The sequence below is a fragment of the Daucus carota genome, chromosome 5 (genome assembly GCF_001625215.2).
Source record: "Daucus carota subsp. sativus chromosome 5, DH1 v3.0, whole genome shotgun sequence".
Taxonomy (NCBI): domain Eukaryota; kingdom Viridiplantae; phylum Streptophyta; class Magnoliopsida; order Apiales; family Apiaceae; genus Daucus; species Daucus carota.
In genome coordinates this window covers 29,875,891-29,892,618 of record NC_030385.2, presented here as the reverse complement: position 1 = coordinate 29,892,618, position 16,728 = coordinate 29,875,891, and the positions used below count along the sequence as shown (strand labels likewise).

Genomic DNA, 16,728 nt, shown 5'->3' with positions numbered 1-16,728 from the left:
ATTTGATTGAGGGCTATCTACGTGCATGGATGAAGTTCTTTCATGCGGACGCGAGGATCCACTTAATTTTCTATTTTGTTGTTTTCTTCTTCTGACCTCCTTTTACGCCCCCATTATACACCTCATCTTTTTCTGTTGTGATATCAACGCATCAATTATTGGTATCTGTAATCTGTATGATCATGATCAAGTATGTGTGTACATCATTGTATGACTAGGCTGTAGCAATCCCGTTCCATCAATAATTATATTTCTAGCAGTTATTACTCCCAGGTCCCAGTCAATAGTATACTGGACAGGGACGCGACACGGATTTTAATTCTTCAATATATTATAGTTCTGTAAATTATTTTTAAGATTTTTTTTATAAAAGTATAACACTTATATTTTTATATAAAAAAAGACTTTAAAAATAAGTTGTAAAATTATATTTTATAAAAAGTGTCTAGCAGTGAAAAATAAACATTTTACATGTCCTCGCGGAGCGGGCACATATCATTAGGGGTGATCGCGGGCGGTGCGGTTTTTCGCTAAAACCGCGAACCAAACCGCGCATGCGGTTTGGTTGAAAACTCAAACCACAACCGCACCACGCTAGCATAAAAACCACGTAAACCGCACCACAAAAATGCGGTGTGGTGCGGTGCGGTTTGTATGCTTAAGAATAAATATTTTTAGTTGAAGTTAGAAATAAAATTTAAGTATACTATAATTAAAAACTTTGCATGTAATGAATTTATATGATATTTATCATTTCAGAGCTACAACAACTACTAAAATAACACAAACAAAAATGTGAATATGATAATAAATATGAGTACTAACTACCAAGAGACATATTATAATAATATAATCATTTCATACAAATTTGGTATAATAGTAATGCGAGATTGATAAAATAATAATTAACTATTATTTGAAGAGATTTAACAATTAACAAACATATATAACATAATTATAAATAATATATATGTATAATATAATTTTATTTGACAATCACTAATATATATATATATATATATATATATATATATATATATATAATATTGCGGTGCGGTGCGGTTTGAACCGCACTACTAAAATGTCAAACGGCAATCCGCACCGCACCGCGCGGTTTGTGAAAAATTCAAACCGCAACCGCACCACGAAAATTAAAAACCACGTTTTGTGGTGCGGTTTGGTGCGGTGCGGGCGGTTTATGCGGTGTGGGCGGTTTTTTGATCACCCCTGCATATCATGGTTCACAGGGAGGAATGACTCTGGAAACGAAAAAGTACGGGTAAATTGATGAAGTTAGATTACATCCTTGCAAGGTTATATATGTAGGCCAATATTCCAGAGAGGGACTCCTTATATGGAGTTACATAGTGCGTCACTATAAATTATCAATTTTATTATAAATTCTGTTATAGAATACATATAAAACGTGATTCTAATATAGAATACTATAAAATAAATCTATTTTAAGTAATTTAACACTTAAAATTTGATTAAAAAAAGTATATTTTCGAAACTAATTCTACAACAGAATAATTCTGGATGATTATTATTCTGTTATAGAATCATGTTGAGATATTGCATAATTTTAGATGATCTTTGGAATAAAAAAATTGTATAATTTCGTTTTCGGTTTAATAATCAAAATTTGCAATTATATTTCATAAAAACTATAATAGAATATATATTATTAATATATTTATAATGGTGTGCTACGTAACTCCATATAAGAGGGTATGCTATGGAGTGCTACCCTATATATGTATATCCCGTTAAAAAATTTATCAGCCTCCTACCATCAGTCACATTTTAACAATTCCACACTTAAACATATATTTAATATCTTTATACAGAATTTCAGAAAAAATAAGAATTAAGATTTTACCAAAAATATTTATTATAATGTTACAGCCTTATAACTCGTTAATGCACGTGATTTAAAATATATGTTATTTTATCATATACTCCCTCCGTGACTCCGTCCCACGGTTTTACGTGATTTTTTGGCACGCATTTTAAAACTCCTATAAAATATAGTTCCATAATATTTTTATTTTTAAAAAAATTCTGAAAAAAAGTTTGACGTTTAAAATTTTATTCAAAAAAAAATTAATTACAAAAACGTTATTGAACTATATTTTATAAAAGTTTTAAAATGCGTGCAAACACTGAACGTAAACATCCTGTTGGGACGGAGGGAGTATATTTCTTGTTCGATATGTTAAAATAACCCTTTTATCGACGAACCGGATATCTCAGAATCAAATATGAGGGCATAAAAAAATTGAGGGCATATTATCGGTGAAAGAAATTGGTGAATGACTTAAATCTAGATTATCGGTGTATACGAAGGAGCACTACAACGTCAATCAGCGCAAACCGATTATTTCAGAATTTTTTTCAGATTTTTTTTTTCCATTGGACATATATTAATTATAATTGATTGTTTTGGGTCAGTCTCTTTTTATTTGATATATTGAATAAGTTCGTGATAGTTAAATGCGACAGAAAGTTAATTGAAAATGGAGCTAAAAAGATATGTCTTAATAAGAATATTTGGATATATTTTAGTCATAATGAAAAGATTCATGGGAATCTATTACAAATTAAATTAAGGAGGACAACATACTGATCCACCAAAATTTTAATTTTTCAGCTTTAGTAATACTAGCTTATAACCCGTGCGAAGCACGGGCGACCATATAATTTTAATTTGATTATTTATAAGTTTAATATTATTTTATTAGTGTTTTTTATTAATTAAATAAAATGATATTAAATTATATTAGTCGATTCGTTATATTCACTTTGTAAAGTTTATTTTGTACAATATTTTTCTGTATTATAAGATATTAGTATAAACAATCAATTTTTTTTATATATGTAAATGTTTTCTTAATATTAATATATGATAATGTGGTTTTTGATTAATATTACCTCATATTTTTCATATTTCATTGCATAGCACATGATACTATTGTATTGGAAAAAATTTAGTTATATTAAAATATTGAGCTAAAATTTTTAGTTACTGGAAAAAAAATCTATTCATTTAAAGATTTTAGTTATTAAAATGTTTTTATTATCGATATGTGAATTTTTTTTAATATTAATATATGATAATATTAGAAAATGTTACGACAATAAGGGTGATGCCTAAAGAGCAAGAGCTAACTCTTTATCTGTATTCTTGTTTGTCTAATGTGTAGAGCTGGTGAACTAACACATTTGTTGAGATAAAATAAAATTATTTTATTAAATCTTTGTTGAGATATACAATTTAATCTTAATATCTCAACTATTTGTGACATAAAATGTCAAACAACAGTATGTTATTTCTCTACAGGCATGTATAGCAACACAGCTTGTAAACCGGAAACCATTCATTTGATGAAAGAGATACACAGCCACAGATGCCTATGAAAAAGTATATAGTATAGTTTTTTATGCTTACTCTAAAACATATTTAGGAATTCAACACTTACAAAACAATTACAACATTGGCAGTGACTAAATAAAACTCTGAAAGTCAGTATAACATATCGAATAGAAAACCAAATAGGAGGATGCTTTAATCCAAAAAGTTTCAGCGCAACTAACCTTAACATGAGATACTTAACAATAAACATATAGATAGATATGTAAAAGTTCTATCAAAAATATTCTCAAGGTACAAACAACTGTCTTTCAATTTCGTTTTCGATTAGGTGAAGTTTTATTGCATAGCCAGGCCAAATTGCAATATATAGATTTAAACTGAAAAAATAAAGGACATTTCTATATCGACATTCATATTCTAGATATAATCTAAAACTGAAACTATCTATGACAACACATATAAATGAAAAATTAAATCACCTCACCAAGCTCAAGGTGACATTTCTCTTCCATAATTTTGTTCCCCTTGTATTAAATTGCCGATGATCCACAACACACTTACGAATCAGACAATGTACAAAACAAATTTATAAATGCTATTCTTTCTCTTCTCAGTCTTAATCTCTTAATGGAGACCAAGACCTGACTTGATAACTCCCTTTCTACATCTTTTCAGGGGAGAGTGGTACACCCACATTAAGAAAAAATAGGCAGCATGGAATCAACTTCCCTAAATTAAAACTGAATGGATCTTATTTCTGTTACACATGCAACGATGTGGGTGACTAATAATTTAAGTTTTTGAAAAAAAGTGATTGGACAGAACCTCCAGACACACCAAGTCTGCGCATAATTATCTTCCGTAAAAATAAATTTACAAAACATAAAGACTTAAACCTTGAGAGGGTGAAGCCTCTAGGACTGTTAAATAGATGATCGTATTTTCTTTTATTCTTAGAGAATTTTGACCCAATTCATCTTTAAAAAGTTTGTGAGTAGTGATAATGGACTACCGTCGTCTCTCCTGCACGATATAAAGTATAAACAATTTTTTATCTTGTGAGCAGTTGCAAACATTCACCAGATTTTATCAATGAGCTAAACCTCGTCATAACATCACATACTAACCAAATGTGAATAATTCAGTTACTAAGAAAAGGCCTGATAAGTACCTCGAAAGTGATCCCAGCCGCTCAGAAGTAATCGAATAGGACAGTGATGGAAGCTGATCTGTAGGTGCCAAGAACAATGCCATCCTTGGATATATCAGAAGCTTTGTCACCCTAAGCTATCACTGTTTGTCTTGCTACATTCTGATTTCCAATCAAGGAGATATACGGCTTCGATGCCGGGATTGTTACCTTTTCCCTGCGAAATTTCCAGAAATGCATAGAATGTTATCAAACACTTATCACCCTTGAAATAATATTACACAGGAATATGAGAAAACAGCGGTTACATCTTGCAGTAAAAGCATATATTTAACTGTCCCCACAACCCACGTCACTGTTTTTTTGCCTATCATCAAACCTTGTCAAAATCGCACTCATTCAGCCCAAATCACTATATAGAATACAATCGTTGATGAATCTAGCAATAACAAAGTTTACTTTAAGAAATTCATCTCGTCAGATAGATAAAAAATGTTATATCTTTACTACTGAAGATATGAATAAGTTCCACACTTCCACTGTGACTGGATTTTGACAAATTTATCCCTCACCTTTAAATCCGAAGAAAAATTGGTAACCTCCTTTTCATATCCGGCTTTCTTCAAATGAAAGTTCATCCATTTTAGGACAACCTTTTCTGGAGCTAAACTCATGAGCTCCTCGACATCCTGAAAATAATAAATAAATATTATGGCAGGAAGAAGACAACACTCAAATATGTTATAGAAAGAACAGGAAACCAAACGTGTGTTTCTTGAGACCTTCTCACCTTCCACCAGTTCCAATAGCTGAGGAGTTTTCTTGAGGTCGAGACTGGATAGAAGTTGTATCTGACATGGAAGATGCAAAAAAACACAAAATAAATCGAAAATCATGGTTGTATGTTGCTTTTCACTATGTCTCCTAAGCATGAAATTAACAAACATTACGCCAAGTATTAAAAAGTTAATGATTTATATCAATCATTAAAATAAAAATTTGAGTGCAAACATACCATTCTCCGGCTTGTTGCACACATATGATCTAAATTAACCTTGTAAAAACATTAAATATGTAAAGAAAACAAAATATATGTCAGGATTTTTATCAAACACTTCGAAAGCAAGCCCTTTAACTACAGACAAGTACAACCTTCACAGTCTAAAGCTTCGGTCCTCTCTAACCTTAGGTAAGTAAAAATATTATACAGAAGACAGAATCCTGTAACTCTAATACGTCAAACTCAAATTTCGTAAGTAATTATTCGAGAAGCTCGTGAGTGTATCTAAACCAACAATTAAAAATTAAAAACCAAATAAATCAAGCTAATTTTAGGTCTAACGATAGATACTTTGATAGTATATAAATTATTGTAAAATTATCAACAGAACATGTCCAAGAAGAATAAAAGACCATATAAATGTCACAGTATGATACTCCAAAAAATTTGAAACCTTGCAACATTAAACTCACTTGTACAATGAAAACATCCGGAACGGGTATTTTAACACAAAGAAACCAAAGCAGCACTAAAAATTGAAACACAGGCTTAAATAAAAGCATTAAAGGCTGAAGTATCTTTGGCATATGAGGGATTGCTGGCCAGGGTTTCTGCAGAACCAGAAAACTCATATTTAGTGAAGGACGTAACAATCCTTTAATGAATACACGAGTTTCAAGTTAACTTGGTATAGTTATTAACAAAAAGCAGTACCATTTTATGAATATGGATATATTGGTGCTCTAATACAGCCGAGTGAGGGTCTGAACCTACTCATACATCCAAGAAAAAAAATTAGCACAAAAGAGTGTTACAAGTTTTTAAACTCATTTTCCAGATTGATATGGTTTCCCTATAACTAAACAAAGAGATAACTGATTTAAATTACGCATAAAAGTTAATAAAATATCTTCTAATTTGAAAAGAGCAATTCTACTCCAAATATAAAATATATTATACCTCCGTATGCAACTATATCCACTTCTAAGCATGCCTGCAAGAGAATGTGAGGTCAGAAAATAATCAATATATATATAAACTGGCCTCATACTTGAATCAATCAAACTATTATACATCTAGACTGCAGCTTCTTAAACCGATTTACTTTCTTACAAAACAAAAATCCTCAGACTCCAAAAAATTCTGAACTTTCAAGGTTTCCTCAATAGTCGAAAGTCTTCCCCGAAAAACCTATTGGGTAGGCTACAGTAGGTCTGCACATAACTCATCCTTCTCGACCCTATTTTGAGTGAGAAACACTACTAATCAATGTGTTATTCAGTATTCCAAATTTCTTCAATCCTCTACATGATCAACGAAGGTAATTAAGCCATATCAGTAATTGACATAATGTTCAATGTATCTGAAGTTCTAGCCTTGTCTAAATAACTCACTACGCCATAAGTGCTCATATGCAACGCTCAATAGTGTTGCCTTATACCCCAAATGGTGTTGCCTTAGGCACGAAATCGAGATATGCAACACTTTCTGAGCGTTGCATATGCGAGCCTTGCCTTTGACCTATAAGGCAACGCTTATGGCTATATAATGCAACACCGAATATGTATTGCATTATACCTATAATGCAACACCACAGTTTCATAAAGGCAACATTTATTGGTGTTGCCCCTAAAGATGGACACACAACAGAGATGGGTCCCACGTCATCTGCCACGTCAGCTGGGTCCCTCCTGACACGTCACCTGGCACGTAAAGTGGGTCCACCTGCCACGTCATTGATGAGTCACTTGCCATGTCATTGATGAGTGTCTCTTTCCACGTCATGGGTGGGTCCCACATGGTCCAAATATTTAGTGGGTCCCACATATCTTTTGCAACATCATATATTTTAATATGCAACACTATGTTGTTTATATTTGCAACACTGATAAATTAAATATGAAACACTAAATAAATATAAATTGCAACACTGGAAAAAGTAAAATGCAACAATTTTTATAAAATTTTTGCAATATCAGTCTTGTACATTCTTAAATCCCTTCCTAAACAAGCCATCAAACTACAAAGCAACTCTATCATAATTTCAAACCGGAACATCAAAAATCAATTGTAAAGTATACATGTCAGTGTTAGGTGCTAAGTCATTCATTGCTACTTCATCATTCGGACCATACATTGTCTTCTGTCTTCAGTGCTAGGCTGATCGGCTCTTTTCTGCCATTGCGAGGAATAGGTTCTCTCAGCCTTTCATCTGAATAACACCATTTGCGATGTTTGGCCAAAGAGCAACCAAATGTTGTTATCTGCAGCACAGAAGTTGAAAGCAAAAAAATGATATAAAGAAATGAACAATATTCTTCCTATAAGAGAAAGGCTGATATACAATGGACCACCTCAAATCAAATAAATCATATATGCAACAACCAATACTTCATATCAGAACCAAGTGTTGATGAAAAACAGGAAATTGTAACTAAAGAAATTGATACACACAGGATGAAACACATAGATCTATATATAAAATGTATAGATCTCTACATACAATGTATAGAGCCAAAAGCTCCTTTGCCAATCTGCCCTAGTATTTCATACTGCTCGATATCTCAGTCAACTTGTCACATTTACACATAGAAGATAAAATGTACGAGTCCTATTACACATTCCAATAATCAATAATGATTCAAAGTAAAAACCAAACTTGCTTTCTGCCTTGCAATGCTTTGCCAGGATACAGAAAATAAAAAAGAGTTAAAATGCACATCAAAGTTATTACCTATATCCAATTTTGTGGGCATAATCACTAGCAGTCTCTGTCACAGACCCTGACTTGTTACCCTCCCCTGGCTCGCACATTAGTGTAAAATTTGTTAACATATAGTGCATTCAAGAACTCTTACAATAATGCAAACAAATGTTAGTCAGATCTTATCAACGTATCATAACACTCAAACTGTCACCAAAGCTGTGCTTGTCTCATAAAAAAATAGAACACATATGCTATAGATTATCTGGCAACATACAAGGATGAAGTTCATTACCAACCCCAATGAGAGCAACTACGGATGAAACAGCATCTGCACGATGATGCCAAGCATTTGCTTTCATTAACCCACTGCCTGACTTTTCCCCTGCTCTCTTCGTTATCCAGTATAGCCTAGAGTCAAAAGAAATCAAATAGTTGTGAATAAAATACAAGCTGGAAATAAGAGGATGAGAGACCACATATTAATTATATGACCTTTAACAACATGGAAGATAGAAGGATAAGTGCAATTACTGTCACACCAAAACTTACAAATACGACAATCAAAATAATAAAATCAAAGGTTTGCTTGATTGATACCCTTCTTTAACTGAAATTGATACTATCATTGTACTTAAGGCTAACACAGGGTGACTCATGTCAATTCCATGATGATGTCCACCAGAATTATGGCTATGCATGTTTGGATAAGCTGACGGATCAATTATTTGTGGTGCTGCTACTAACAGTCCCTGCAGATTAAAGATAACGAAATAAGATTAACTTAGCTAAAAAATAAAAAGATAAGCAAAGAGGAGTAAATTTCCATTTTTTTATTCTTCTATGTAACATGTATTTTAGATGGGTAAGGTTATAAATTTCCATATATAACTTTTTAAATTCCTATAGGAAGTGCAAGTAACCAAGGGGGAGGTGGGTAAGTAACTTCCCATGTTTTTTGGGTATTCACACTTCCATGGAAGTGGCACTTCCTTTGTTTTTGTCAAACAAACTTTAATATTACACATTTCCTAGGAATTTCAACTTCCTGGATATTTACATGTCAACCAAACGACCTCATATATTGCACTTTAGAGAAGTTCCCATAAGCAAGCAAATCTTAATAATATATAATAGAAAAGGCAGCTGGTATTAACATTACGAGTCGGACCCTAAACACATGCTCCATATGACAACAAAGCAACGCCGCTAAGAACCTGCAAACAGAGAAGATAAACATTCACCAAAGGAGAAGATAAACTCCATTGTGAATGAAATGAATTAATTTTGACTTTGTGAATTTGCGTTATCAACATTCTCTCACTAAATATTACATGCATTATATTCCTTATTTAGCATATAGTAGTACCTACACCAGTATCCAATTTTGGAAAAGGTAATAATTGCTGTCAGCATTTGAAAAACACATTAACATCTTTAGTGTACTTGTAAGGTTCATCACTAAAAAAACCGCAATTCCAATTAAACCTAGTTGACTTAACAAATTGTTTATCTATATATGTTTTCCCAAACATATTACCAAAACACTACTTCGGTTTATATAATGTCCATTACAACAAAAATTCTTCTACTCAAAAATTACATAACTAACAAATCTCTATGTAACCAAATTTATTCTGCCTACTACATTTATTTAATATTAAAACCTATTTATCGAGTTCTGCTATCTACAAATACTTAAAGAGATGGCGATCACCACATAAAAATAGCAGCACTGGAAATAATTGCAGTGCCTTAATAAATACACAACACCGTCATTTCTCCAGATAATCAAGTAATCAACTCAACGACAACTGATGTCAACATTACATTATAAACTAAATTGATCATATTAAAACCGAGAAAACTAATTTATCGAGTTTCAAAAGAAGCAATTACCACATCAGACAGAGAATGAGGCATCAGTCATATAGATCATAAGCCAAAAGAAATTACTTTAATAATTTAAAAGAAGCAACATCACCGAAAAATGGACAAGGAATGAAAATAGTATATGTAAATAAGAAGCAATGTAGGTAAAAACTTCAGTCGACAAAGACATACCTGTGATGTAATTGCAAAACCCGAAAATTTGTTCTGCCAAGGTCCAATGCATAAAGTCTGAGGTCAATCTTGCTTCAGAGATGAAACCAGAGCTCTGCGAGGAAAAACCAACTGCATTAATTGAACTGAGGGTTAGAGGATGTGGCCGTTTTGGCACTTATTTATCTCAACCCCTGCTGAAATCTCCAAATGCAAAGTAGAAATTCCCAAATCAGAAGCCCTAATTACCTATAAAATCAGATAAAATATAAAAATAACTAACAGTGAGGTGTCCAAACTCAAATATTAAATTAAATTTACCGGGTGTGTTTCAAAACCCCCAAATCAAGAAGTGAAATCTCCGAAAACAAAAACCCTAATTAGAGATGCAATGCTGCTGAACTCGATATTGAGAAGACCCGCAATCATAAATGGAGATCTGATGTTGTGATGTAAGATGGGCATGAGAAAAGATGTGAGGCGTGAGGGAGGTGAAAGGGTTTGAAGTTACTCGATGTTTTGTGTGTCTTTGTATTGTAAGAGGAATTTTCGCTTGGAGGGAGTTTTACCGCCTCGACGATTCCACTCTAAAGAACTGGTTTTCAAAATTTTTGAATTATTTAATTAAATTATAATTTGTTAAAACTAAAATTTTAAATAATATATGTGTGAAATATTTACTTATATATATTATAATAATAAGTTAAATATTATAGTATAATTAATATTAAATTTTTAAGGGAAAAAAGTATTAGAACATAGATATCAATATACATTACTTAATGATATATTTAATTTTTATAATTAGACTACCTTCTTGGACCGCTTTGACTATTATAAACTCACAGCTTCTAAATATGGAAATTTTTGAAAAAAATTTCTTACTACTAAATTTGATAGATATTAACATCCGTACGGTTGGATCGTCAAGAATGAATTTAAAAAAAATAGAATTTGTATTCGGGACAACACTGCTTAATTGACTACCTTCTAGGACCGCTTTGACTATTATAAACTCACATTTTCTAAATATGGAAATTTTTGAAAACATTTCTTATTGCTAAATTTGATAGATATTAACATCAGTACGGTTGGATCATCGAAAATGAATTTAAAAAAACAATAGAATTCGTATTCAGGACAACACTGCTTAATTAGACTACCTTCTTGGACCGCTTTGACTATTATAAACTCACACCTTCTAAATATGGAAATTTTTGAAAAAAATTTCTTATTACTAAAATTGATAGATATTAACATCCGTACGGTTGGATCGTCAAGAATGAATTTTAAAAAAATAGAATTTGTATTCGGGACAACACTGCTTAATTGACTACCTTCTTGGACCGCTTTGACTATTATAAACTCACACCTTCTAAATATGGAAATTTTTGAAAAAAATTTCTTTTGATAGATATTAACATCTGTACAGTTGGATTGTTTAGAATGAATTTTAAAAAAAATAGAATTTGTATTCGGGACAACACTGCTTAATTGACTACCTTCTTGGACCGCTTTGACTATTATAAACTCCAACCTTCTAAATATGGAAATTTTTGAAAAAAATTTCATATTACTAAATCTGATAGATATTAACATCCGTACGGTTGGATCGTCGAAAACAAATTTTAAAAAAATATAATTCATGTTCGGAACAACGTAGATTAAGTGGACTACCCACTTTGACCACAAATGACTATTATATTTTAGTTATGCAACACACAACATAAATGAAAGGTTGGTGGAGTGGTGTGTAACATGTTTTGATACATGAGAGGTCAGGGGTTCAATTCCCTTGGCCTTCAAAAATTTTCAAAGATTTTTATATCAAAATGGGTCCACTGCCACGTCACTTGAATGGGTCCAGATGTGGGACCCGCCGCCACTTCAGCACGCGGGACCCACTGCCACGTCAGCAAAATGGGCCCAGCAGCGGGGACCACTGCCACGTCACCAAAATGGGCCCAGCAGTGGGGACCACTGCCACGTCAGCAAGTGGGACCCACTGCCACGTCAGCAAAATGGGTCCAGCAGTGGGCCCCACTGCCACGTCAGCAAGTGGGACCCACTGCCACGTCAGCAAAATGGGTCCAGCAATGGGCCCCACTGCCACGTCAGCAAGTGGGACCCACTGCCACGTCAGCAAAATGGGTCCAGCAATGTCTACTGCTATAATGCAACACTACAAACTCCTATAATGCAACGCCATTTGAGTTCTGTTGCAGAAGATAGAAAACCAAGGGTCTAGTGCAATACTTTCCATGCAACACTAGGAAAAAGCGTTGCATATGAGCACTTATGGCGTAGTGACTAACTTCTAAGTAAATTCACAAATTCAACGAAAAATAGCAGGAAAGCTGCCAATTTTACTCAAACATACATATCAAGCTGCAAAAGCACTATAAAGCAAAATCTTAATCTAGGTTACCCACCCTCCATGTTTAACATGTATAGCACCCTTGCGTGAGTTTGAGTCTGGCCATAAAGCAAGTTCTATAACTCGCAAGCCTCTTTTAAGTGCTTCTATGATTGGAACATTACTACAATCACTATTGAGCTGATTCCCGGTCAAGTACGAATTATGTCCGGTGTATATGAAATAATGTGACAGTGGTGCAGTCATGTCGTGATTGACCTAAAAAATAGAACAAGTGTCCATGTTAGCTGTAAAGTTTTTTATAAAGCATAACTGCTGAAAAAACATGAAACTATTTCTCTCTCTCCCTCTCTTTTTTTAATATTGACTACCAAATGCAAATAGAAAAGGCTTAACAAAAACAAAAATCAAATAGTTACATTCAAGGTTACAATCATTACGGAATATCTTCATTTCAAAACTGATACAGCCTAATTACTAATTTTCTTTTGCTGAATATTTTACCTAATTACTATTCAGTATTGTTAAATCAAGATATACACAATTTGAGTACTAACAGAGTGATGCTGCCCTCATATTTCCATTAATCATTGTTAAAAGAATAATATCTAAACCAACCCCCTTGGGGAAACAGATGAATCTTATTAGCCTAATGCCCAATACTATTTAGTCCTAATTTACTCCTAACATCTTCTGTCTGTCCATTTCGCCACACACCAAGATTTTCAAATTCAATTTCCTAATTACCACTTATCCCTAACTCAATTCCAATCAAGAATCCAAAACCAAAAACAAACAAATAAAAAAAAAATCCCAAAACAGTGGAAAAGGTCAACTAAGCAAGATCCCAACTCAAAAACCAAACAAATTGAAATCAAAGTACTTAAATCATACCTTATACTACATGGGTGGATTAAGATCGGTTGAAAACAGAAAATGATGAAAGTCATCAAGACTCAAAGAATGTCTTGTGAACCTAGCAATGTGATGCCTCCTATCAAGAACTTGCTGAACTATACTCTCACACTCACCGACTGGGTTTGGTTCAAATTGCAAAACACCGCGTTTAGCTTTGGTGCCGCGCTGCTTGACCGCCACAGCACACAGGGCGAAGGCGAATGCTTGTTTTTGTTTGTAAAACTAACACCTGTAGAGATAGAATTTTAATAGGAGACTTTCTTTAAACAATAAAATAAAAATAGGAGACGTATTTTTAGTAGTAGTCTAAAGATGACAAAAAAAAAAGGACGAAAAAAGTAGGACGAAACCAAAAAACGTGAACAAAAAGTAGGACTACAAATTATACCCCTGTTGGCTTATTATAGTATAGTATAGATAGTACAGACCCCAACTATAATAATATTCATTTTTACTTCTTATATTACAAATAAAAAGAGATATATAGTTATATTTGAATGATTATAATTTAGGTTTTACGGAGAAGATGATAAACTTGTTGTAATTTTTAGGAGATCAAATATAAAAAAAATCGGTAGAATGTGTATATTTAAACTGCTTGTTTATTATTATTATTATTGTAATTCGATAGAAGTTAATATCATCGATAAATTTATGTTTAAAATTTAAATTATATATATATATATATATATATTAAAAAATGCAAAATTTTAGATAGATGGATTCGCCTAATTTAGAAACAAGCTAAATTTAATATTTTAAAAATTATAAAGACTTTTCATCTGTAAAAAATCGAATTTCTCATAAATTGTTAGTTTTAGTTTGTCCAACAAGCTCTGAATAAAATGAACTCGACTGTGGGCTGGTTTGGTTTAATATTTCTAGCCCTAGCCCACATGTGCATTATCTATAGATGTCTGTCTCCATGTCTATATATAAAGAGTTGCTTGACGAGTTTCACTTGACCAATCTTAACTAGTTAACAAGATGGAAGCCTAATGTGATGAGTGTGGACCCTTACTTATAAAGCCCAATTCGAGGACATAACACACAACAGCATGATCCGGAGAATATATGCAATTTAAGCATGCCTTTTGATTATACTGTATTTCACGAGTACGTTCAAATATGTTCCGTGTAAAACGAAAGAAAGTCCACTTTAGGTTTAGAAGAAGACGAAAGAAAGGCTGCATGCATTGCACTACAAATGCTTGTTTAGTTGTTTAACACATGGTGATGACAAGAACCGCAAATAAAATATTATCGTATGCTAATAAAAAATTGTTTTTATTTTATTACAAATATTGAGCAGCTTATAATCCATGTCAATTATAATTTTATTTCATATATTATATTAAATAAGTTTTCGATTACTAAGTCTATCAAAATATTAATTAAACTTGGCATAAAGAGATAGGTTTTAATATGAATGTTTGAATATGTTTTTATTATAATGAAAATATCCAGTAATATATCTTATAAACTAAAGAGTTCCATGAATATAAATACCAAGCGACTTTTAATAATCTATACTATATTATAATAAGTCAACATGGGTATAATTTGTAATTCAAGATTTTAGTTATATTTTTTGTTTGGTACTCTCCTTTTGGTACTACAACTATACAAGTCTACAAATGTGGAGTCTATTAATATTATAAACAGTTTCAAATACTAAAAACACTCATAACAATACATTATCATATAATATTTCATTAAAAAAATTATAATGATGTTATAAATAAAATTATAAATATACAATTTTGAATATCTTTTTTTAACAAGAACCTTCGTATGACTCTTTTTAACTTTAACGTGTTCTATTTCAATATAACCATTACATAACTCTTTCTACGACCGGCTATGTTTGGAAAAGATTAGAATTTCTGATTTTTTTATTTTAAAATCTACGTGTACTAAATTCTGATTAAATATACTAAAATCCTAACATTTATATATATATATTAGGGTTTGTCCATTTTTAAGTAATCGGGAGAAAATATAGTCAGTACTATAATAAGAGCCAACATGGGTATAATTTGTAGTCCAAGGTTTTAGTTATATTTTTTGGTTTGGTACTCTCCTTTTGGTACTACAACTATACAAGTCTACAAATGTGGAGTCTATTAATATTATAAACAGTTTCAAATACTAAAAACACTCATAACAATACATTATCATATAATATTTCATTAAAAAAATTATAATGATGTTATAAATAAAATTATAAATATACAATTTTGAATATCTTTTTTTAACAAGAACCTTCGTATGACTCTTTTTAACTTTAACGTGTTCTATTTCAATATAACCATTACATAACTCTTTCTACGACCGGCTATGTTTGGAAAAGATTAGAATTTCTGATTTTTTTATTTTTAAATCTACGTGTACTAAATTCTGATTAAATATACTAAAATCCTAACATATATATATATATATATATGTATATATATATAGGGTTGCACTCCATAGCATACCCTCTTATATGGAGTTACGTAGCACACCATTATAAATATATACATAATATATATTCTATTATATTTTTTATGAAATATAATTACAAATTTTGATTACTAAACCGAAAACGAAGTTATACAATTTTTTTATTCCAAAAATCATCTAAAATTATGCAATATCTCAACATGATTCTATAACAGAATAATAATCATCAGAAAATATTCTGTTGTAGAATCAGTTTCGAAAATATACTTTTTTTAATCAAATTTTAAGTGTTAAATTACTTAAAATAGATTTATTTTATAGTATTTTATATTAGAATCACGTTTTATATGTATTCTATAACAGAATTTATAATAAAATTGATGATTTATAGTGGCGCGCTATGTAACTCCATATATATAAGAAGTCCCTCTTTTGAATGTTGACCTATATATATATATATATATATATATTAGGGTTTGTCCATTTTTAATTAATCGGGAGAAAATATAGTCAGTTGAATAAAATAATTTAATTAAAATTCAATCCATTAATACTAAAATACTAATAAAATGATTTTAAAATTTAAATTATAAATAATAAATTACGAAGTATATACCCGCCCGTGCTTCGCACGGGTTAAAGGCTACAGTCGTTCATGCAATATTGAAAACTCGTGGGTGTCAACTACGCCGTGGTGCACGTGATGTTTACACTA

The 16,728-nt window shown here is 31.7% G+C and overlaps 1 protein-coding gene and 1 long non-coding RNA gene across 14 annotated transcripts; both read right to left on the bottom strand.

Moving 5' to 3' along the window:
• Positions 1–3,126: 3,126 nt before the first annotated feature.
• On the bottom strand, positions 3,127–13,836 carry LOC108221081 (uncharacterized). 12 transcript variants are annotated; one of them, XM_064092947.1, is made up of 7 exons: positions 13,545–13,829; positions 12,706–12,908; positions 6,487–6,520; positions 6,000–6,137; positions 5,317–5,377; positions 5,099–5,215; positions 3,128–4,743 (listed from the first exon to the last, which is right to left on the bottom strand). In XM_064092947.1, the coding sequence occupies exons 4-7, from the start codon at positions 6,014–6,016 to the stop codon at positions 4,654–4,656; spliced, it is 285 nt and encodes a 94-aa protein (XP_063949017.1). In that variant the 5' UTR covers positions 6,017–6,137; positions 6,487–6,520; positions 12,706–12,908; positions 13,545–13,829; the 3' UTR covers positions 3,128–4,653. The 12 variants fall into 12 exon arrangements, 7 of the variants coding, with proteins under 7 accessions (XP_063949017.1, XP_063949015.1, XP_063949018.1 ...); XM_064092945.1 differs by having other exon boundaries at positions 6,241–6,520; positions 13,545–13,828; XR_010291881.1 differs by adding an exon at positions 6,241–6,296 and having other exon boundaries at positions 3,130–5,215; positions 13,545–13,827.
• LOC135152636 (uncharacterized) lies at positions 7,461–10,806 on the bottom strand. 2 transcript variants are annotated; one of them, XR_010292012.1, is made up of 5 exons: positions 10,595–10,800; positions 10,295–10,388; positions 8,831–8,982; positions 8,261–8,641; positions 7,461–7,790 (listed from the first exon to the last, which is right to left on the bottom strand). It is a non-coding gene; the product is annotated as an uncharacterized LOC135152636 (long non-coding RNA). The 2 variants fall into 2 exon arrangements; XR_010292011.1 differs by having other exon boundaries at positions 8,261–8,982; positions 10,595–10,806.
• Positions 13,837–16,728: the final 2,892 nt, after the last annotated feature.

Excerpts from the sequence above, each read along its gene's own strand:
- LOC108221081 (XM_064092941.1), bottom strand. The coding sequence starts at position 6,602 with ATGTATAATAGTTTGATTGATTCAAGTATGAGGCCAGTTTATATATAT. Across the intron at positions 5,216-5,316 it reads GCTATTGGAACTGGTGGAAG|GATGTCGAGGAGCTCATGAG; the intron begins GTGAGAAGGTCT and ends TATTATTTTCAG. Across the intron at positions 4,744-5,098 it reads ATTTTTCTTCGGATTTAAAG|GGAAAAGGTAACAATCCCGG; the intron begins GTGAGGGATAAA and ends GAAATTTCGCAG.